This window comes from Eutrigla gurnardus (assembly GCF_963514095.1).
Source record: "Eutrigla gurnardus genome assembly, chromosome: 2".
Taxonomy (NCBI): domain Eukaryota; kingdom Metazoa; phylum Chordata; class Actinopteri; order Perciformes; family Triglidae; genus Eutrigla; species Eutrigla gurnardus.
In genome coordinates, this window is record NC_139916.1 from 19,763,206 (window position 1) to 19,782,809 (window position 19,604).

The 19,604-nt window shown below is 41.7% G+C and overlaps 3 protein-coding genes across 3 annotated transcripts in view; all 3 read left to right on the forward strand.

Annotated features, from left to right (window-relative positions):
* On the forward strand, nt 1-7,017 carry thumpd3 (THUMP domain containing 3). Its single transcript, XM_084026506.1, has 9 exons — nt 1-346; nt 490-567; nt 650-1,072; nt 1,482-1,612; nt 3,220-3,289; nt 3,636-3,751; nt 3,846-3,950; nt 4,151-4,274; nt 6,459-7,017. Exons 1-9 carry the CDS (start codon nt 101-103, stop codon nt 6,645-6,647), a joined length of 1,482 nt encoding a protein of 493 aa, XP_083882632.1. The 5' UTR covers nt 1-100; the 3' UTR covers nt 6,648-7,017.
* An 875-nt stretch (nt 7,018-7,892) lies between these two features.
* LOC311032057 (prostacyclin synthase-like) lies at nt 7,893-14,962 on the forward strand. Its single transcript, XM_084038665.1, has 10 exons — nt 7,893-8,008; nt 8,581-8,704; nt 9,392-9,567; nt 10,003-10,146; nt 10,712-10,839; nt 11,509-11,690; nt 13,439-13,592; nt 13,770-13,951; nt 14,364-14,515; nt 14,650-14,962. Exons 1-10 carry the CDS (start codon nt 7,941-7,943, stop codon nt 14,807-14,809), a joined length of 1,470 nt encoding a protein of 489 aa, XP_083894791.1. The 5' UTR covers nt 7,893-7,940; the 3' UTR covers nt 14,810-14,962.
* A 1,448-nt stretch (nt 14,963-16,410) lies between these two features.
* LOC311024192 (potassium voltage-gated channel subfamily B member 1-like) overlaps nt 16,411-19,604 on the forward strand; it is a 35,209-nt gene continuing 32,015 nt past the window's right edge. Inside the window, exons 1-2 of the mRNA XM_084026493.1 lie at nt 16,411-16,666; nt 17,392-18,060. Of these exons, the coding sequence (XP_083882619.1) occupies nt 17,506-18,060 (555 nt within the window). The 5' untranslated portion in view covers nt 16,411-16,666; nt 17,392-17,505. The remainder of the gene's footprint in view (nt 16,667-17,391; nt 18,061-19,604) is intronic.

A 19,604-nucleotide genomic window follows, 5' to 3' on the forward strand; every position in this document is an offset into this window, starting at 1 on the left:
TGGTAACTTACATGTAAACCTCTGAGTTTGGCACCAGCCGTGGTAGTTGGACCCCCATTTATACCTCTGTGTCTACTGAGGTGCAGCCCACAAATACAGCATGTCCTCCCAGGAAGCTGAGGCTGCAGAGCTGGGCCCGGACACGGGGGCACCATCCACCGATTCCTCCACTGAGAATGATGCCACCACCGGGGGGGTCATCACCGTCACCATCGGAGCAACCGTGCCCACAGGGTTTGAGCACACGGCCGCAGAGGAGGTCAAGGAGAAAATCGGGGTCGATGCACGAATCAGCAAAGATCGTGGGCGCATATACTTTCCAATAACCACTGACAAGCTTTTCCAGGTAGGAAACCTGGAGTCAGCGCATGCCTTTGTCTGCCAAGGTGTTTCAGGTGTAAACAAATGTGTACAGAAAACCCACATCTACAACCTACACCTAAAGTGTATCTGTCTTTCTGTCCGTCCATTCATTGATTCCTCTTGTAGGTCCATCTTCTAAGGTCCGTGGACAACCTATTTGTTGTGGTTGAGGAATATGATCATTACCAATTCAAAGAATCAAAGGTAACTTGCAGCCAGCATTATTCTGTTGTAGCTGATGTTAACTACATTATCATCATGTGTAATAAACACTGTTTTTTTGCAGGAGGAGACATTGTCGGAAATGCAGCAGCTTGCCTCCGAACTCCCCTGGGCTAATGCCTTAGAGGTTTGGAAACAAAATGGCACCCTAAAAAAGAAGAAAGGCTACCGGAAAGGAGGAAATGGCACCAAAGTCAAACCCAATAGTGAGGCCTCTGCTGCAACTGTGGCTGATTCCGAGCAGCAAGAGCCACCACAGGCGGAGGAGTCCACTGCTGAAAGCCAGACAAAGGCGGAGAGCACGGAAACCAGCGCGCAGGACACAGAGGAGGCGGCACACAAGGCCAAAGTCCTTAAGTTCCGCGTGACGTGCAACCGGGCCGGAGACAAGCACAGCTTTTCCTCTAATGAGGCAGCTAGAGACTTTGGTGGAGCCGTGCAAGAATTCTTCCAGTGGAAAGCAGATATGACCAAGTTTGACATTGAGGTAGGCATGCATGTTCAGACTGGGCTGATGCAAAGCGAATACGGTCACACTGGCCAAAAAAAACCTCTGCCTGCTCAGATGACTTTTCAAAGCATTATCTCATGTTTGGTTTAAGGATTAACAAAAGAAAGAAAAACAACTGATTAGTAACAGTTTCTATGAAGACAAGCTATTCCCATAATGTGATGACTACCAAAACAGCAGTTTGTCGACAGATTAAATTCCATTTTAGTGCCCGTTCTCAACTGATATTTAAATGCTTGTATGGAAACAAACATAGCAGGCTGCTAAGAAACACTTAATCCAACTCAAAACAGTTGGTGATGGATTTTCTGATGATTGTTTCAACTCCATAGAGTATGAAAATGTTCTGTAGCTCACTAGTGATCTGTATGTTCCTGTACTGTAGGTGTTATTAAACATACACAACGAAGAGATGGTGATCGGCATTGCACTCACAGAAGAGAGTCTTCACAGGAGAAACATCAGTCACTTTGGACCCACGACCCTGCGGTCTACCTTGTGCTACGGCATGCTCAGGTAATTCTGCAACACAAAGCTCGGTTTTCCAATGTATCAGGAATGTTATGAGGAAATGTTGGAGTTCCTGAGTTTGTTTAATAAGGTTACCAAAGGGAAGGTTGGGTTGACGTTAGTCATTTAAAAGAAAACGTAATGATAGGTGACTGTAAGCTTGGACAGTTACCAAGGTTCTGGGGAAGGGAGGAAGAGTTGGTGACCAAAAAACTGGCTGACAGTAACAGCAGATATGGATGTGTTTGCTTCCTCCCACGCACACAAATAGCCACACATGGATGAGAAGCATGGATGACTAAATTATCTTCATCAGGAAATGGAGTAATGTCCCGTAACTTGAACTCATGCAAAGGAAGGTTGGTCAACTGAAAGAGAGAATAAAAGGATCAATACGTCTCTACTGGTAGTATTTTGTATTGAAATATTTCCAAAAAACTTAGGTGCGGCTGTTCAACAATCCTTCCCCCTGATATCAGACATGCTAGGTGGTTGCCCTGACTGAAAACAGGCGTATCCAATATCATCAATGTCATCCAAGATCAACCAAGTGTTCATTTTAAGGCATGACAACATACATAGAATCAAAACGTTTGCTTAGCAGCATGTTCCATAACGATTAATAATAAATAAACATCATGTAACAGGTTAAACTGCACTTGTTTATATTTCATATAGTTTTAAAACCCCAGTTTGTCTAATTGATTTAGTAGATCTAACACACAGAGGTGATGATCCGCGTGCCTTATCTAGATTTCTCGATATATTATCCTCCATACTTGAGTCAAGGTTTGAACCAGGTTTGCCCACCCATTAAATTCAGTTTTGTCGCTTGTTCTGATTCGGGTCATATTTAGATGTTTGTATTGGGCATCATCAGCATATTAGTGCCAATACATGCCAGATTCATTGATGAGAGGTCAACTGTGAGGGTTCATTGAACAAGTTCAGAGCCTTCAATAATTTTAGGTATAAAAGAGGGTGGACAATGGTTTGTTTGTACAAAAGAGGCCATGAGCCCAGATACAAATGAGTCATTACTTTAATAGTCCATTTAAATACACTGTACGCAAGTAGAGTATTATATGTCCTGAGTTGAAAACACAAACCACTAATGTTATTGTTTTTTACAGCAGCTCCAGAGTATAATCCAAAATTAATGATACTAATTATAATTAATACAATTAGACAGGTACTTGAATGTGAAACAAAACACGTTTTGTTCTTTCTCTGCTTCTGCAGGTGTAACTGTGCTAGATGTGCAGTTGATGAGCGTATCTTTCCCACTTACTTCAGTCAGCTATTAGAAAATGATCAGACGCAATGAAATCAAGTAAAAGTCCTAATTTTAGTTAATATTTTTTAGAAAAGAATTCTAGTTTTATGATGGCATGAGTGGAGAGTAGGAATGTGTGTGTAAAGTGAATCTGCATGGGAAGTGCTCAAATTAATGGGGTCTAATGTGTTAAAGCAGCAGGCATTTAGGAGCGTGTCAGGACCAGAATCACGTTGTGGGCCTCTGAGGAGAATATGTATAAAATGAGTCCATATGATAATAAATCCTATCATATTGCACTGCTGTTATACTGTATTCATACTTTGTCTGTTGACAGGCTGTGTAAACCTCAGGCATCAGATATAATACTTGATCCAATGTGCGGGACTGGAGCTATACCATTGGAGGTGAGACATAACTTCTGTTCCTAGACTGCAATATTGCTTAGATGAAGACAAAAAACATTTAGTGCAAAGAATAAAAACAAGTGTATTGTTAAAACCCTCTCCAATAACCTAATGATTTGTTCACATTCTATGGTATAATGTCATTTGTCTAATATCTTGCACTGAAAAATCTTTACAATGCACTGCCTCACTGCCACTGAGCAAGTCACATTGACCCACATTACATTTATCTTCCTGAGCAAATAGCAGACCGAAGACTTCACCTGTCACATGATCAGAAAGTACTCATAACCTTGTACCTTTTCTAAAAAAACAAACTAATGTATATCACGTTTTTCTTCACCAGGGGGCCATTGAATTTAGCAGTTCATTCTATGTTGCCGGTGACAACAATGAAATGGCAGTTAACCGCACAGTCAATAATGTGAGTCACATCCAGAAATGGAGAGCAGAGAAGGGCAGGTGAGAGGGCACATGTCATGAGGACATTATTACATTTTGAGTAGGTGATGATTATCATAATGATGTAAAATATGTCTTTGCTCTTTTCAAACAGGGCATCTGGATTGCCCATTGACACAGTGCGTTGGGATCTGTGCAATTTACCCATAAAGACTGGCTCTGTTGACATCGTCATCACGGACATGCCCTTTGGGAAGAGGTACCATAATAACAGTGGTGTATAGTACATAGTTGATTAAAAAGTATGTATAATTGATACTTTAATGTCCCATCCAAGGTTTAGGCTGACTCTACAACTGTGCTCTAGCTGTTAACTGAACATTGGATTTTGAAACAAAATACTCAGTGGATTTATCTTTTAGCAATTTGACGCTAACCATTTCCATTGCTTTCTTGCAGAATGGGCTCCAGAAAGAAGAACTGGGACCTGTACCCCTCCTGTCTGAGAGAAATGGCCCGTGTGTGCACCCCAGGCTCAGGAAAGGCTGTCTTGTTGACACAGGACAAGAAATGCTTTTCCAAGGTAATGTTATTGCACGGGCAGATTCCAGGTGCACAGCTAAGGCTTCTTCTGGGGAAATATAATGCTTGAGAACTGTTGGATAAATCACAATGCTAGTTCTGTCCTGTCACCGACTTCCTAGTAACTGTCGCTTACTTAATCAGAATCTTATTCTGGATGTTTGCCTGTTGTCAGTGCAGCCAGTGCATGCAGCAGACTTACTAATAGGGAAACATCAAGTGCCCTTCCCAGTAGCCTTGTTATTCTTGAAGTAGTACCTAACTCACACCAATAAACTGGCAGCATGAACAACAAAAAGGCATTAAACCGATGAAGAAATGTGTGAGAGGTCCATCGACAAACACAGAGGCAACATACTTAATCACCAGCTGCATCATTTGGGACACATGATGCCTCTTTGGGGTTGAAAACAGACACCAGTTGATGCTGTTTTTAATCACTGTTGGATGAGGAAAAGAGGGAACATTTGTCCTGATGCTAAGCTCATAATAATAATTGGTATTGTGGTACATTTTATTCATTTATGCTGGGTTGAGAACAGGTAGATGGACCTGCTCAGCAGCACAATACATTGTGCCCTCTGATGCGCCGCCTTCGAGTAGATGCGTGTTCCTACTAGACAATACACAATTTAAATACCATGCTCCTCCCGAGAACAATTTAGTTTTTATCTCCACCCTTGTATAATCAATGGTTTTGCTTTCTCCACACCTCGGTGAGCTTGAGATGGAGGTGTGTCAAGATTAGAGCAAATGCACAGTGTGTACAAGTATAAAATGAAGCCATTAAAGACATTTGTATAGTTAATTTAAATGAAGAGGCTGACCACAGTCACTTTTTGCCAGTCTGTACATCCGTGCAGTAATCAATTTTTGTTTTTGCTATTAGATTGGCTTTCTGTCTTTTGGTTAATGCTACTTTATATTTCTGTTTAACCAGAAGCCCAAAGGACATTCTGTGTGTCTATGGAAATAAATTAAACACGGTTACAATCTTCACCATCAGGCCTGGAAGTCAACACAATTCAAATAGATGAAATAGTCGTAGACCAAAATGCTTAACATCCTTTAAACACAGTAGAAATAAATGGCTTTGAAGTGGACAGGCTCCCTAAACTACAACGTCTCGTTATTTCACTGAAGCCAGGAGCTGCCTAGCACATATAATACTTGAGCACTACCCGTTACCTGGGACAGCATTTAAAGTGTCCCTGACTGCGAGCCAGAAATAGAATAGAATAGAAAGCATGTCTATCATATCTGTAGAAGTGTTTATCTAACTCAAATGCCTTTGATTTAGAAAGCGATTAACTCCCAGTCAATATGAATCTGTCAAAAATAATTAAAAAGAGACAACAATTGGAAGCACACTTCTTATGGTGTTATTTTTCATGTGACTGAACATCTGTTCTTTTAAATTATCATATCTATATGGCATTTTAGTACAATAAACTCTGAGGCTGTACTTCTGTAACAGAGCATTGAGCTAAACGCAAACGACAATAAGCAGGTCTCATGTTTACCATGGTCACCATTTTTGTTTAGCATGTTAGCATGCTAACATTTGTTACTTAAGACTAAACACAGTACAGCTGGGTCTGATGCAAATGTTGGTAGTTTTGCAAGCTTTTGGTTCTAAACCAAAGTATTGAGCAATTATAATTTTGACCAGATGGTGGCGTTAGTGGAAAGTCAGAGGATCACCAAGCTTGCTTAGGAGTCATCATTTAGGGAACAGAAAGTTCTATAAAAAGAATAATGCTAGTAGTGGAAATATACTTTTGAGAGATTTGAGTAAAAGAAAAAAGAAGTGTTGAGTAAAATGGAGAATCAAATGTGTGCTTAGAAGATTTTGGACCTCCAAACGGGTCATGGGTCCGTTACCATTTACCACCTTTGTGGTCTATTGTGGATTTGGTCAAACTCAAATAATGATTAATATTTATATAATAAAACAGCATTGTGAAATTGGTTTTCTTACAATCCATCACTTGTGATTGTAGATGCCAGTGGTGTTTTATGTTTGTATGTTTATGTTTGCAGAATCAATTTACCCTGAAATGATCTCTAAATAATCCCACCACAGTTTGAGTGATGCAGGTTTATCTCAGCTCCGTCTCTGAGTCACTGAAGAAGACTTTAACCAGCTGTATTTGTCTAAGCTCAGAGATCTTGTCGTCTCCAGGCGGTTTCCAGGATGGGAGGACTGTGGAGGAAGCTGCACACTGTTTGGGTGAATGTCGGGGGTTTACATGCCGGCGTCTACATCCTCAAGCGGACGGAGGCCGTGTTTGGCCAAACTCCAGAGGATATCTATGAATCACGAGCAACGGTTACTACGGCGGATGAGAAGGGGGACAAGGAGCTCCATTAATTCACATCCTGCGTTTAAGTACTGAGTTTATATTTGAGGCCATGTTGTATCAATATTATTTATATTCTCTTTACAGATTCTAGTTGACGCTTTTTTATTTTTTTTTCTTAATTGAGGTTCTGTGGTCAAGCTCGCCAAGCAGTTTTTGTATTTCTTTATTGGTTCAATGTGATAAACGGCTAACAGGAAAGAGAAAAATGTCTTATTTCCACCCCAAGTTCAGCAACAGTTTAGTGGTTCTCACACTGTTTAACTGAGGCCGTTCATTTGTCATATTGCTGTTCAGAAACCTGCTAAACATTGTTTCACCGACCACCTGTTGGAGCTACACATTGCCATATTGTTCTGAATAATAAAGATTCAAACAAAATGCAGAGTTGATATTGAATATTCATCACATGGTACACGTTGTTTGTCAGTGATACATTTACAACAAAGACTCTAAGCCTGCAGATGTACTTTTTTATGTATTATTATTATTATTATTATTATTATTATTATTATTATTATTATTTGAGTATGTTTTTTCCCCTCTCCTTTCTTTTAACATCTACCTGTAGAATTGGTACTTTTCCCTTCATTCATCCATTGCTGATGTGCTGATCAGAGCACGCAGCAGGCTGGGCCACATGAAGGTAATATCAGCTGATATTAAGCAAAAAAGGAAGGATTCGTGTGTGACTCAGGCTGAGTGACAGTAATAACACGGTGTGCGTGAATGCCTGCATGCAGGATTATAACTTACTTCCTTGAACATTTAGTAAACTATTGCCTAACCCTGTTCAGATAAGGGATATTCCAAATGCATCTAATGGAAAAAAACAAAATTTAACAGCATCACAAAGACATAAACCGAAGGTTCTTCTGTGAGTTATAAAACGATTGTGTTGTAAATAGGATAGCCTTCTATTTGTAGTTTGAGCAAGACCATTTTTCCAATTCGTTCAGATATAACAGCTGATGCCTCCCCATCATCTGAAATCCAACTAAAGGATAATGCCAACATATTTATTTACATATTTTCTAGGTCAAGTGCTATTCATACTGGCCCATTGAGTGTAGGTGAACAGAGTCACGCATTAAGTGGAGTTACGTTTTATTTCCTCCTGCCAATCAAAAGGATTGGATCATCGCGGTTTGCAGTTCATATGTCTGGCATGTGTTGTAGCAACGCGCGTGGCCTGCGAGTACGAGGGATGACGGTGTCGTGACGTCGCGGCGGATAAAAAGCCATGTGGGAGCCCTGGGGACTCCATTGCCTCTGCGCAGCGGGAACGTAAACACACACACGAGATGATCTGGACCATTTTTCTGCTCCTGCAAGCTGTCCTGCTTTATTTTATTCTCACGCACAGATCGAGGTGAGCTTCCCGTCCATTGACTTGTACTGTCCTGCAGACATTTAGTAAACACTTTAATATATTTGCTCGAGAAAGGACGCAGGGAAAATAGTCCGGTGACACTGAATGTGTTCTTGTGAACTTTTGTTTGTTTGTTATATATGTAAATTGTGTAGTAAATTAGTTTTAACATCAATTTGAGGCTACTTTTAGGAAGTGTGTCGATAACAACATTTTTATGTTATTAGTTTAGTAGGCTGTTGCTTCTCCAGTGTAAAGAATGTGGTTAAACTACACTTACACTTCACTGCTTTTGGTTTTGCTTTGAGGTAATTGTAAATCACAAAAAAAAAAAAAAAAAATGTATTTATTTTTTTTAACTTTACCTCTGTATCCACAATCTCACGATAAGAGGGGAGTCATAACAAGACAGAGTGCACTGACACCAAATCCTATTGTTATATCGATGTAGCACACAACAAAGGTCATGCGTGTCCAATGAGATAGAATCACTGCTGTTTATTGTCCAGGATGTTTAGTTGTGTCCCCACATTTAACTGTCGCCTAACTTTTTTTTAATATCTTTTCTTCAGATCCAAGAATGATCCGCCTCTAGACAAAGGAGTCATCCCATGGTTAGGCCACGCGCTCGAGTTTGGAAAAGATGCTTCCAAGTTCTTAAACCGAATGAAGCTGAAACACGGCGACATTTTCACAGTGAGTAGATGAAACATAAAGATGATGTGCATATGTCTGTATGAATCCATCTCAGCATCTTGAAGGACTTCATATTTGTGTCAAAGTTCAGCTTTAAAATCTTTAAACTGCTCAGAAAAATCAATGAAGAAGACAATATAGATATTGAGATTGTATGATAGATGGATCAGCTATGGAACCCAAGGTGAGATTGTTTTTTTAACTGCCGTTTAAAAAAATCATTCTTCAAATTTTACAATAATAATGTATTATTATTGAATGCTTGGTAGCCAGTTCTGATGCTTTAGAAGCTCCTGTGCAATTCATTTAAAACCAGACCTTTTTGTTTGTATTTATCTTCTAAAATCGAATCTACAAGAGGCTAAACGTAGTGGGAGAATTTAGGATACACTATGATTTTCCAAAATTTGTTTGATATTTGATATCAAATTATTTTCTGAGAAATGTGATCATAAGTTTTGCAATTATTAAAAAGTTGTAGGAATTGCTGGATGTCATCAGAAATCAAATGAACTGGGGTGAATTTGTTTTGCTTAAAAACGTACAACACATTAAAGATATAAGCTACATAACAATAATTACAACAAAGGGTTGTGGTACGAGATAATATTCATATGTTAATGGTGTTTTGCAAAAAGAATGGTTGCTCTATGTCTCTCATACGATTTGACTTTTGCTGATCTCCAGGTGCGTGCTGCTGGACGTTATGTGACGGTGCTGCTGGATCCGCACTCGTACGACACGGTCATCAATGACTCAGACTCCCTGGACTTCAGTCGCTACGCACAGGTGCTCATGGAGAGGATCTTCAACCTGCGGCTCCCGTATCACCAGCCGGCGAAAGCAAAAGAGATGATGAAAAAGTATGTCCTCATTAAGTTTATACTCTAAACTGAAAGCTTGTACTGGATATTTTCATTTTCATTTCATGTAAATGTAGAAGTTTGTTTGTGAAATTCCTCCCACTCGAGTGTCGTGGAGAGTTTCACTGTGCTTGTTTGTGAAAAATCCCCGTCCTATTTTTGTAATTCTATTTTTGTAACTCTATTTTTGGGTCTTTTTTATTTTCTTGATAAATCAAAGAGAGGTTTAAAGATTGATGTTTGCTCACACTTCAGGTTGCATCTGAGTTTTATGTGATTTCCTCTCGTTTGGTGTTAAAAAAGCAACAAGTTGTTTTCACAATGTGCGTCACGTGAACGCCATCCATCAGTATGACATGAATTACAGGATTCCCCTCCATAGTACCGCAGTTTACCTAGTCTTACCTCGTTGCCTTTGTTGTTTTGTATCCGCAGGCACCTCCTGGGAATGAATCTGGCCGCCCTGAACACCAACATGAGCAGACACTTGCAGGCCGTGCTGAGAGCCGAGATTCCTCAGAACCAGAAAGACTGGAAAGAGGAGGGACTGTTCAACTTCTCTTACAGCTTACTATTCAAGTAAGAGTGCCCCCTCCGCCCACACACACACACACACACACACACACACACACACACACACACACACACACACACACACACACACACACACACACACACACACACACACACACACACACACACACACACACACACACACACACACACACACACTCCCAACTATGTTAAAAGAAGCATTCATGTCATTCATGTTCTAAACAGTTTACACACCAGTCAGTCCTGCGGTCCTCTGTTTGTAAACAGCGTGTGAAAAATGCAGGATGACAGCACACTTATGGCAAATGTTCCGGGTCAACTTTCGGGTCAAACCTTTTTTTAGCCAGAATCATTCTGGAATGTGAAACAGTATATGGTAGTAGTAGTGTTTACTGAGATAGGGTGACATCCACCATTTAGGAGACACTGCACCTTGTGTGGGCCAGTGGAAAAATACCAGTTGAAAAGGGATCGCATGTGTGTGCTATCAAATGGCAAAAACTATGTGGGCTGGTTATCTTTCCATCGCGGCTTAAGAAAGGAGAGCCCCGCACATTCCCACACTTGTGTCTCTCTCTCCTCTCTGCAGGGCGGGGTACCTGGCGCTGTTCGGAGGGGAACAGAACAACAACAGCACCGACCCTTCCAGTGTCTACGCGGAGTACAAGAAGTTTGACGGTCTCTTAACCAAGATGGCGAGAGGCACACTAAAGCCAGGTAGCAGTTAAACGCTTCGCCTCACATGGCCACTGATACTCTTCGTCAGTTGATCCCACTCCTCAGCCACCTGAGAGCATTGTGACCGAAACGATGATTTCATATGAAAACTGTCTTAGCGGTGCTCGATCGTGAGTAGATTTGGATCATCAACATTACACGCCATGAGTCAGGAGAGGACGTCATGTGTGTTTTCAATGTTAACGTTCGTCACGAACGTGCTTTGACATCATTAATGGCTGTTCAGAGCAACTGTTTTGCAGTTGCCATGGCGAGTTTAAGTTACTCCTGCTTACATAACGTCTGGCAGATTGTCCTTTTGTTTTTATTTGGAAGACTGTCAGGATTGTTCGTTGACAGACTGTGATCCATCCGTTACTGGTAGCTCACTATTACGCCTTATTTTCCCAAGGCCTTGACTTTCTTTTGGGCCTCTATCATTGTTTGGAACTGCATTTGTTCCACCCACAAACAGGAAAGTCAGCCAAATACAATATTATCGCGCACCTCCTCCAGGAATTTACACCTGAAATAATGTTCCCCTCCCGCCTCTTACGCACCATAGTATTTGTTTGTGTCTGGCCTTTTAATTCACATTGATGTCGACTGTTTATGTTTTGCCTGTGAGTCACTCGATCACTAACTTTGTGATGTTTATCTGTTTGACAGAGGAGAAGAGGACAGCCCGGAGGGTCCGGCAGAGACTGTGGGAGCTTCTGGCCCCAGCGGGTCTGGCGGAGGGCTCGGGGTCCAGCCCTTGGCTTCACAACTACAGGCGGCTCCTGCAGGAGGAGGGGGCCGATGAAGAGACCCAGAAGAGAGCTGTACTGATGCAACTCTGGGCCACGCAGGTGAGTCAGACACCTGGAGGAAGATTCTGTGTGTACAAAGCAAGAATTTCAGATTGAAATCACCTCTAGAGATTAAAAAGATGAACTTGATGCCACACGGTACTTTAACACGATAGCTGCACATAGTTACTTGGCAAATTGAGATTTAACCTGAAAGAAAATATAATATGCTTAGAAAATTTAAAAAAACATTGTTGTAGACCAATGGGCCCCAACTCTTTTAGCATGTGGCCTTTAACACACAGAAAACAGCATGTAGTGGAGGCCCCAATCAAGTCTCAGGTGTCTTTGAAAGACATTCCCTCTTTAAAAAACTCAATGTTTTCATTTAAATAGAAAATTATGCAGCAGAACGTTTGTTTTTTTCTTCTTCAACCCCATTAATCACCCTCCCCCCTAACTAACTGACTGTACCAGAGGCAATTAAAACTAGTCCCATCTTGACGAGCTACAACAATAAAATGCTACTTATGCATTTACTTCAGTATTAACAATCTATGTATTTTAACTTAAGGTAGAATTTGAATAGAGGACGTTTACTTGTAGTGGAGTATTTTGACCTTGTGGTATTGGCACCTGTACGTACAGAAATCTGAGAACCTCTTCCACCACTGTTCAGTACTCTGATTTATCACACGAGGGCGCTGTTCACTTCTGCTTTTGCAGCAAATATTCTGCCTTTGAGTGGGAAAGATAGAAGCTTGTAATGGAGCAAAAGGCTTTAAAAGGCTGAATGTTGTTGTGACTATTTATTGCCTCAAATTAAAAGAAATGGCAACTTGTGTCCACATACGTGCATCTGTTCCCATGTGAGAGAAAAGAATGGATTTGAGCTGGTTTTGACTTGTTACTCATAAAATCCTGCCTATTGCTTTGCTGGAGGGCTTTATTGCATCAAATATGTTGATCAGATCATTCATTCAACATTTGACTTTCCCTTCCGACTGCTTACTCACTTTTAACTAAAAACTTTGCAGGAAATACCGATGATTTGTTGGACAGTTATAGCAGTAATAACAAAGTATCAGTATAGTTTTATTAAGTTCAAACCATGAAATATTTGAAAGATTTTGGTCTGTGATACATCTGCCAAAGGTTTGGATAGAGTGGTGTTCTCGCGGTGCATGTTTTTAAAGGATTTAACTAAACAACTTCTATCATCAGTGAAGTTTATGTGTTTTTATGTCGGCATTAAATTACTCTTCGTGGCTTATTCGCTCTGACTTAAGAGACAATTCTATGGCCTCTTATTCAGTGCTTTAAATTTCCTGTGTGCATTATTTTGTGTGTCTACTCCCGGCAGACAATGCTGCAGTTCTTTGTAAAACTAACCCGAGTCATAGCTTCTCCTGCCCTTGTACACAGGCAGATGGCAGGGGACCTCTGGTTTCCAATGACTTTCCTTATTAAGTAAACCATTACCGTGTTGAGCTTTGCCAGACGTGACACGATCCAGAGCACGGCTCCTTTCATCCCAGACACATTAAAGGAAGCGCTTATTTTTTATCTTGTCAGCACTAAAGATTCATTAGGCCTTTTTATTTTATTTAACTTAAATTAATTAAACAATTAACATCATTGAAATGCATGCTTTGTTGCAACTCCATCAAAAGATAGACGTGAGTTCTATGGCTGTCATGCGATGTTCTTATTTGCTTTTACCAAATAACCATCTAGGCCGTTACTACGCAACGCCAGAGTGAGAGCAACAACCTTATCGTTGTCTTCATGTGGGTCTTTGTTTTCAGGGTAATGTTGGTCCTGCTGCATTCTGGCTCCTGGGCTACTTATTGACAAATCCTGAAGCTCTGACAGCGGTGAAGAAGGAGTTCAGTGGGATCTCACCAATGGAAACCTCAGAGACCTCATTACCGGACCGACCTATGAACACCCCTGTGTTTGGTGAGGGCTTGATCCCGGCTTGTGTAAACAGAGAAACATTTATGGGTAGTGGGGGTGTTGTGTCTTCTACTCAACAGAGCAGATTAGTAACAATGTCACAAAAAGTTGTGAAATATTGCAGATGAGGACAAATGCTGCTGCTCATTATTAACAACATTAATTTCGGCTTCTCCACAGATAGCGTCTTGGAAGAGACACTTAGACTCACTGCTGCCCCCTTCATCACCAGGGAGGTAGTGCAGGAGAAGACCCTCCATATGGCTAATGGCCAAGAGTACTTGCTAAGAAAAGGAGACCGAGTATGTTTGTTCCCCTTCAACAGCCCTCAAATGGACCCTGAGATTCACCACGAGCCACAGGTTTGTTGCCCTGTCTTGTTCAAGTCACACATTTCCAACCTCTTCACTCCACCAAAACCTCGCCGCGCTGTCAACAGAAATAGTAGTAATTGTCTTTGAGACGAGTTGGATGCAAAGAAGTGTAATTAGCGGGGTTGTTTATGTAAGGTGCAATCAAAGCCTACGCAAAGCTGACCCTGTATTACTCAGTGAGAGGTCAAACCCGGTGGACCATAGAGGGATTATCTGAGCACGGGAACAGAAACTCTGCTAATAGGCGTGGGAAGGACATTGCATTTAGGATGCATTAAGGAACTCAGTCCACCAGAAATTAGACAAACCAACAGACATCAAACAGTATGATCAATATGTATATATATGTAATAAAATGTCCTTTGTAATTGCTCATCTCTAAATGTGTTTTCTTCTCCAGAAATACAAGTACGATCGCTTCCTGAACAAGGATGGATCGGCGAAGAGAGATTTTTATAAAGGAGGGAGGCGGCTGAAATATTACACCATGCCATGGGGAGCAGGGACCAATGGCTGTGTGGGAAAGCAGTTTGCCATCAATACCATCAGACAGTGAGTGTCCTAGTGAAGTGAAGTAGTGCACCATGTAACTCCACAAACGGTTAAGACCTCAAAATGTTCCACGCCGGAGGAGTTTGTTGTCTTGAACGTTCTAATTTCATGTCTCATCTGTGTTTACTCTTCAGGTTTGTTTACGTAGTGTTGACTAACTACGATTTGGAGCTGCGTGACCCAAATGCTCAGATGCCGGAGGTAGCTGCCAGTCGTTATGGATTTGGGATGCTACAACCAGAGGGGGACTTGCTTGTCCGATACAAACCGAGGAATACACTCCCAAGACTTTAAAAAAATGGGCAAAAACACAGATTTGCTCTGCACATTTCAACACATGCACATTGTTTATAGTGTCTACATTCCCTTTGTACTTTTGTATTCTATATTTATAATATACAGTATATAATTATTTTATTTATCAATAAATGGAAATAATACATTGTGTTCAATGTTGTGTTGTCACATTTCTTTGAGGTTGTGGGTGAAATGATTGGTGGGTCCATTACAGTCGTATATACTCTCGCGCTGCAACTCACATTATTATTTGGTGAATGAAACTAACAAATAGGAGCTTTAAGCAGTTCCGCTGTGGCGCATGGTTCATAGAGAGCGTGAGCGTGATGAGGACACTGGCTGTACAGTAAACAGAGATGGCCACACATCTGTAACACTGACACATGACTGCTGTTTGCACAGTGAAGCTGAGTGCAGAGTTTAGATTTATATGTCCTTCGGAAAGCAACTGATCGCCCACTAACAGGAGCAGATCCACCGTGTACCACAGATTGGGAAGTACAATGCAGGTTTGCAGAGGATCACTAACGACCTAGCTCTTTTTCCTACTGGTGTTTTACAAGTTAACATCATGATTAAGAAAGGGAAAACATGAAGCAATTAGGCCACATTAAATACAGCTTCGGTTTAATTGAGTCCTTTTGTGTAGTTCAATACGTTTCCCAATGAGCCTGGCTGTGTGCCAGTTAGGTAGTGTGATTATAAGACTGATTAAACTATTGTATTTACCGGTATATCAGATATTGTATTTCTCACCACTAAGCAGTTTAGTGAGCATTCACAGGCTAGCATCGAGAGAAGCCTTGTTATTCCTCGGAGGCCTTACACTACAGTAGATCTGCCTCCAAACGAAGGTTGCATGAGTGGCTCTTATGGTTTAATGATGAGTTCAGTGGCCTTAGTGTTTGTATGCTTTTATTGTCGACTTTAGTACTGCATTTGGTACTCACCTTGTAATGTCTAACTTCTTTTTATTTACCATTTTATTATTCTACTTCCCTGCCTGGACTACAGGCAGTAAATAGCTATATCGACATTGTTTTATATAAAGTTATATAAAGTTAATATTCGTTGTGCATTGTCAAATAACCATGACAAACTATTTAAAATGTATGCAACAGTCCCTGTACAATTACAGTTTTGTTGTAACAGTTATGGATCAAATGATTTATGATCCAGTTCTGGCCAGGGGTGTGAGTTCCTATAACATTGTTTGCTGGCCTATAACACATTTACATTTACATTTAGAGCATTTAGCAGACGCTTTTTGTCCAAAACAACTTACAATAAGTACATTCGTCAAAAGAAAGAAACCACAACATATCATTGCCAATAAAGTAAGAGCAAAAAATAGAAACAAGTGTTAGGTTCTCATCTGAATAAAGTAGTAGCTGTTCAGCAAGTATACCTTAAGTACAACAGGGGGGGGGGGGGGGGGTCATACTATGCAGAGTGAGAGTCGAAAGCCAGCTCTCATGTAAATGAGCTGTGGCTCGCTGGCTCTGTGAGGGTTAAACTCACACTGGCTGCAGCCGCTGGAGGAGCCTGAGAGAAATCGGCTCCCTGCAGGATCCCCGTTCAGTCTACTGTGAGCGGGTAGAGGAGACCGAGTATTCCCAGTTACTCTCAAGAGGCCACTTGTGTTGATTCGCCGCATGAAGGGTGGACGGGGCGGGCTGGACATACTGATAAACAGTTAGATTCTCCGAAATGTCGCCGCGTAGCTCGCGATGCCTCCGCCGGCTCCCAGCAGAGCACCGGAGACCTTCGCGGACCTAACAAGTTGTTACGCGTTAACTCTTGACATGTTGCTGATGTCCGTCCATGAGGTGAATCGGCATAAACGGGACACACGTACGTATCTTTCTTCATTGTTTTAATGCCAGGTTTAATTTATAAGGCTATAGCCCACTTGGTTTCACTTTGATATGTTGTGCTCTGCGTCGCTGACCATCATTAGAATATTTACTACTTTGTCTATTTAGGTATATTCATATATATATTCTACCCAACTGCAGATGTTTTGCATGACTCATATAATGCGCAAAATAATCTAGTTATTTGGGCATGTTTGCCCAGCAAAACTGTTATATATGTCAACTGAAACTAGTGTTAGGGTTTTGATTAAGGTGTTATAGGCTCTCAATCAACTCGAGTTAGTACGAGTCGCTATATCAGTTGAGCGACACATTCACACCTTCGCCTTTGAGTCGGGATTGATCGCTGTCCCGCCAGAGACGGTTCAGCACCAGAGTCCGCGGACAGCGACCGACAGCGGTCCGCAGAGTGACAGACGGGCGTTTCAGCACCGGACAGCGACCGACAGCGGTCCGCAGAGTGACAGACGGGCGTTTCAGCACCGGACAGCGCTCACAAGTGGAGTCCAGTTTATCATTGGCCCGGCTCTCCGCCCCCACCGCCACCCTTGTCAGCAAGAAAAGCGGCTGTGCCTCTTAAAGCTGATTAAAATATCTATTTGCTTCTCTGATGAGTGGATAAACCACCTGACATTTGCAACTATAGGACACCGGCACTGGCTGGTCAACGGCACCTAAATATGTTTTTTTCTGTTATTACAGCCACAGGGAGGAACGAGGGGGAGCCCTGATGCGGTCTTCCACAGGACCATGTCTTCTTAATCTGCCGGATTGTATTTTCAAGTCTTTTGGAGCGGACAAGTGACTTGAGTGAAAATGATGAAAACGGGGTCTCGGTCGCCCACGTCGCTGCCACCGGACACCATAGACATCCTCCGTAGCAAGACCCACACCCGTCGAGTGAGACTCAACGTCGGGGGCCTCCTCCACGAAGTCCTGTGGAGGACGCTGGACAGGCTGCCCCGCACAAGACTGGGAAAGCTGCGGGACTGCAACACCCACGACTCCATCATGGAGATATGTGATGACTACAGCTTAGATAACAGCGAGTACTTTTTTGACAGGCACCCTGGCGCTTTCACATCCATTCTCAACTTCTACCGCACCGGGAAGTTGCACATGATGGAGGAAATGTGCGCCCTTTCGTTCAGCCAAGAGCTGGACTTCTGGGGCATCGACGAGATCTACCTGGAGTCCTGCTGCCAGGCCAGGTACCACCAGAAGAAGGAGCAGATGAACGAGGAGCTGAAAAGAGAGGCCGAGAACATGAGGGACAGGGGCGGAGAGGAGTTCACAACCACATGTTGTTCCGAGAAGAGGCAGAAGCTCTGGGACCTGTTGGAGAAGCCAAGCTCATCGTTTGCTGCAAAGGTAATTCATGTCCAACACTGCAGGTCAGGTAAACGTATGGGTAACCTGTGAGAGGGCGGCATACAGCCAACAGGTCTGTATTACCAAAGCTTTTATATAATGATTAATCCATCAAGAAGTGGAGGGAAGAGAAGAGTAGAATTGCAGAGTAGGATTTTAGTTCTAATGAACAGGGTTTAAATTTAGAAAAATAGAGACAAAACTTGAAGGGGGGAATAAGAGATAAAGTTTCACATCCAGAGGCTCTTTGAGACTGGCTTCATCTGATTCTGCCTTTTTAACCCGAAACCAGCTTTTAATGTTTCACTTTGAGCCGATGAAGTACAGGAGGGAGAAATGTTGTTCTCAGAGGTGAACGTCAAGGCTGTCAGCAAAATTGTTGCTTATTCCTTAGTGAGTATTGAAGAACAGAATGACTTTGATACCGTTATTCCACTAAAATCAATAATCATATTATTAGGTGTACCATCATGAGAAGACTCGGGTGCCGTCAGGCGAGTCAATTCAAACCCTATTTTGTTGGTGACAGACAGGACACTCACTGATGCTTGAGCCAGTATTGCATGCATGTTGGTCTCGTGGCGTAATTATTAAATGTTTGTTTTTCATTGGCAACACCGGAGGATGACAAAAGTGACTCTGATTGTTAGTTTAATCCATATCACAGCTAGGAGGAAAAACTATTTTTAGAGCATCGCAACAATCACCCCCCTCTCAGCTTCATGAGCCACCCCTGCCTCATTCCCAGTCCACTATTCAATAATCCTGTTCATGAAAAGGCTCATAGCTCGCACTCCAGGAACAAGTACTCACTTTACTGGATCAATGGATATAGTCATGTTAACAGCATCTTTAAGTAAACTGACTTAAAAGATGGGTCAATATTCAATTTAAAATATTAAATAACTACCCGATTGCACTTGACCAAGACAACAACTGTTTGGGGAATCTGCAGAGATGCTGCCCTTATTAGTCACCCAACATTTACCAGAGAGTGTATAAAAGAAAATATGTAAGTATGTGCTACGCTTCCAGAGTGCATGTCAAGCTTTTATTTTCAGACGCAATTTAGAGTATTTTCACTGTCAATGGTGTATCAGTTTAAAACTGCTGAACTGTTACATTTGTGTGCATAGAAATATGCAAGATATCATGTTCAAACACCTCCCCGAACAGGGGTTCCTGCATAATTTATCCAGCTCATCTATTGAAAAAGAAGCTGCTCGCTCTTTGACCTTGAATTACTGAAGCTTTAATGATTTATTCTTTCTTAAATATGCAACCACATTACTCAAGGATATGCTCCGTTTATGACACTCAGTCCCCCCTTGGTTCTCTCAATAGACAGCAGTCCAAAACCAGGTCCTCTGGAATGAATGCCAGCCCATGTCTCCCAAAAAAATAAGTTCCCATACAACATTAAATCATGTTGGTCTAAACCTTTAAGAGCAATTAACGTCTGAACCAGTATTACATCCTGTTGGTTTCATATTTCTAATACTGGTTTAGTACTTGATTGTTTCTGAACGTTAAGACTGTGTTTG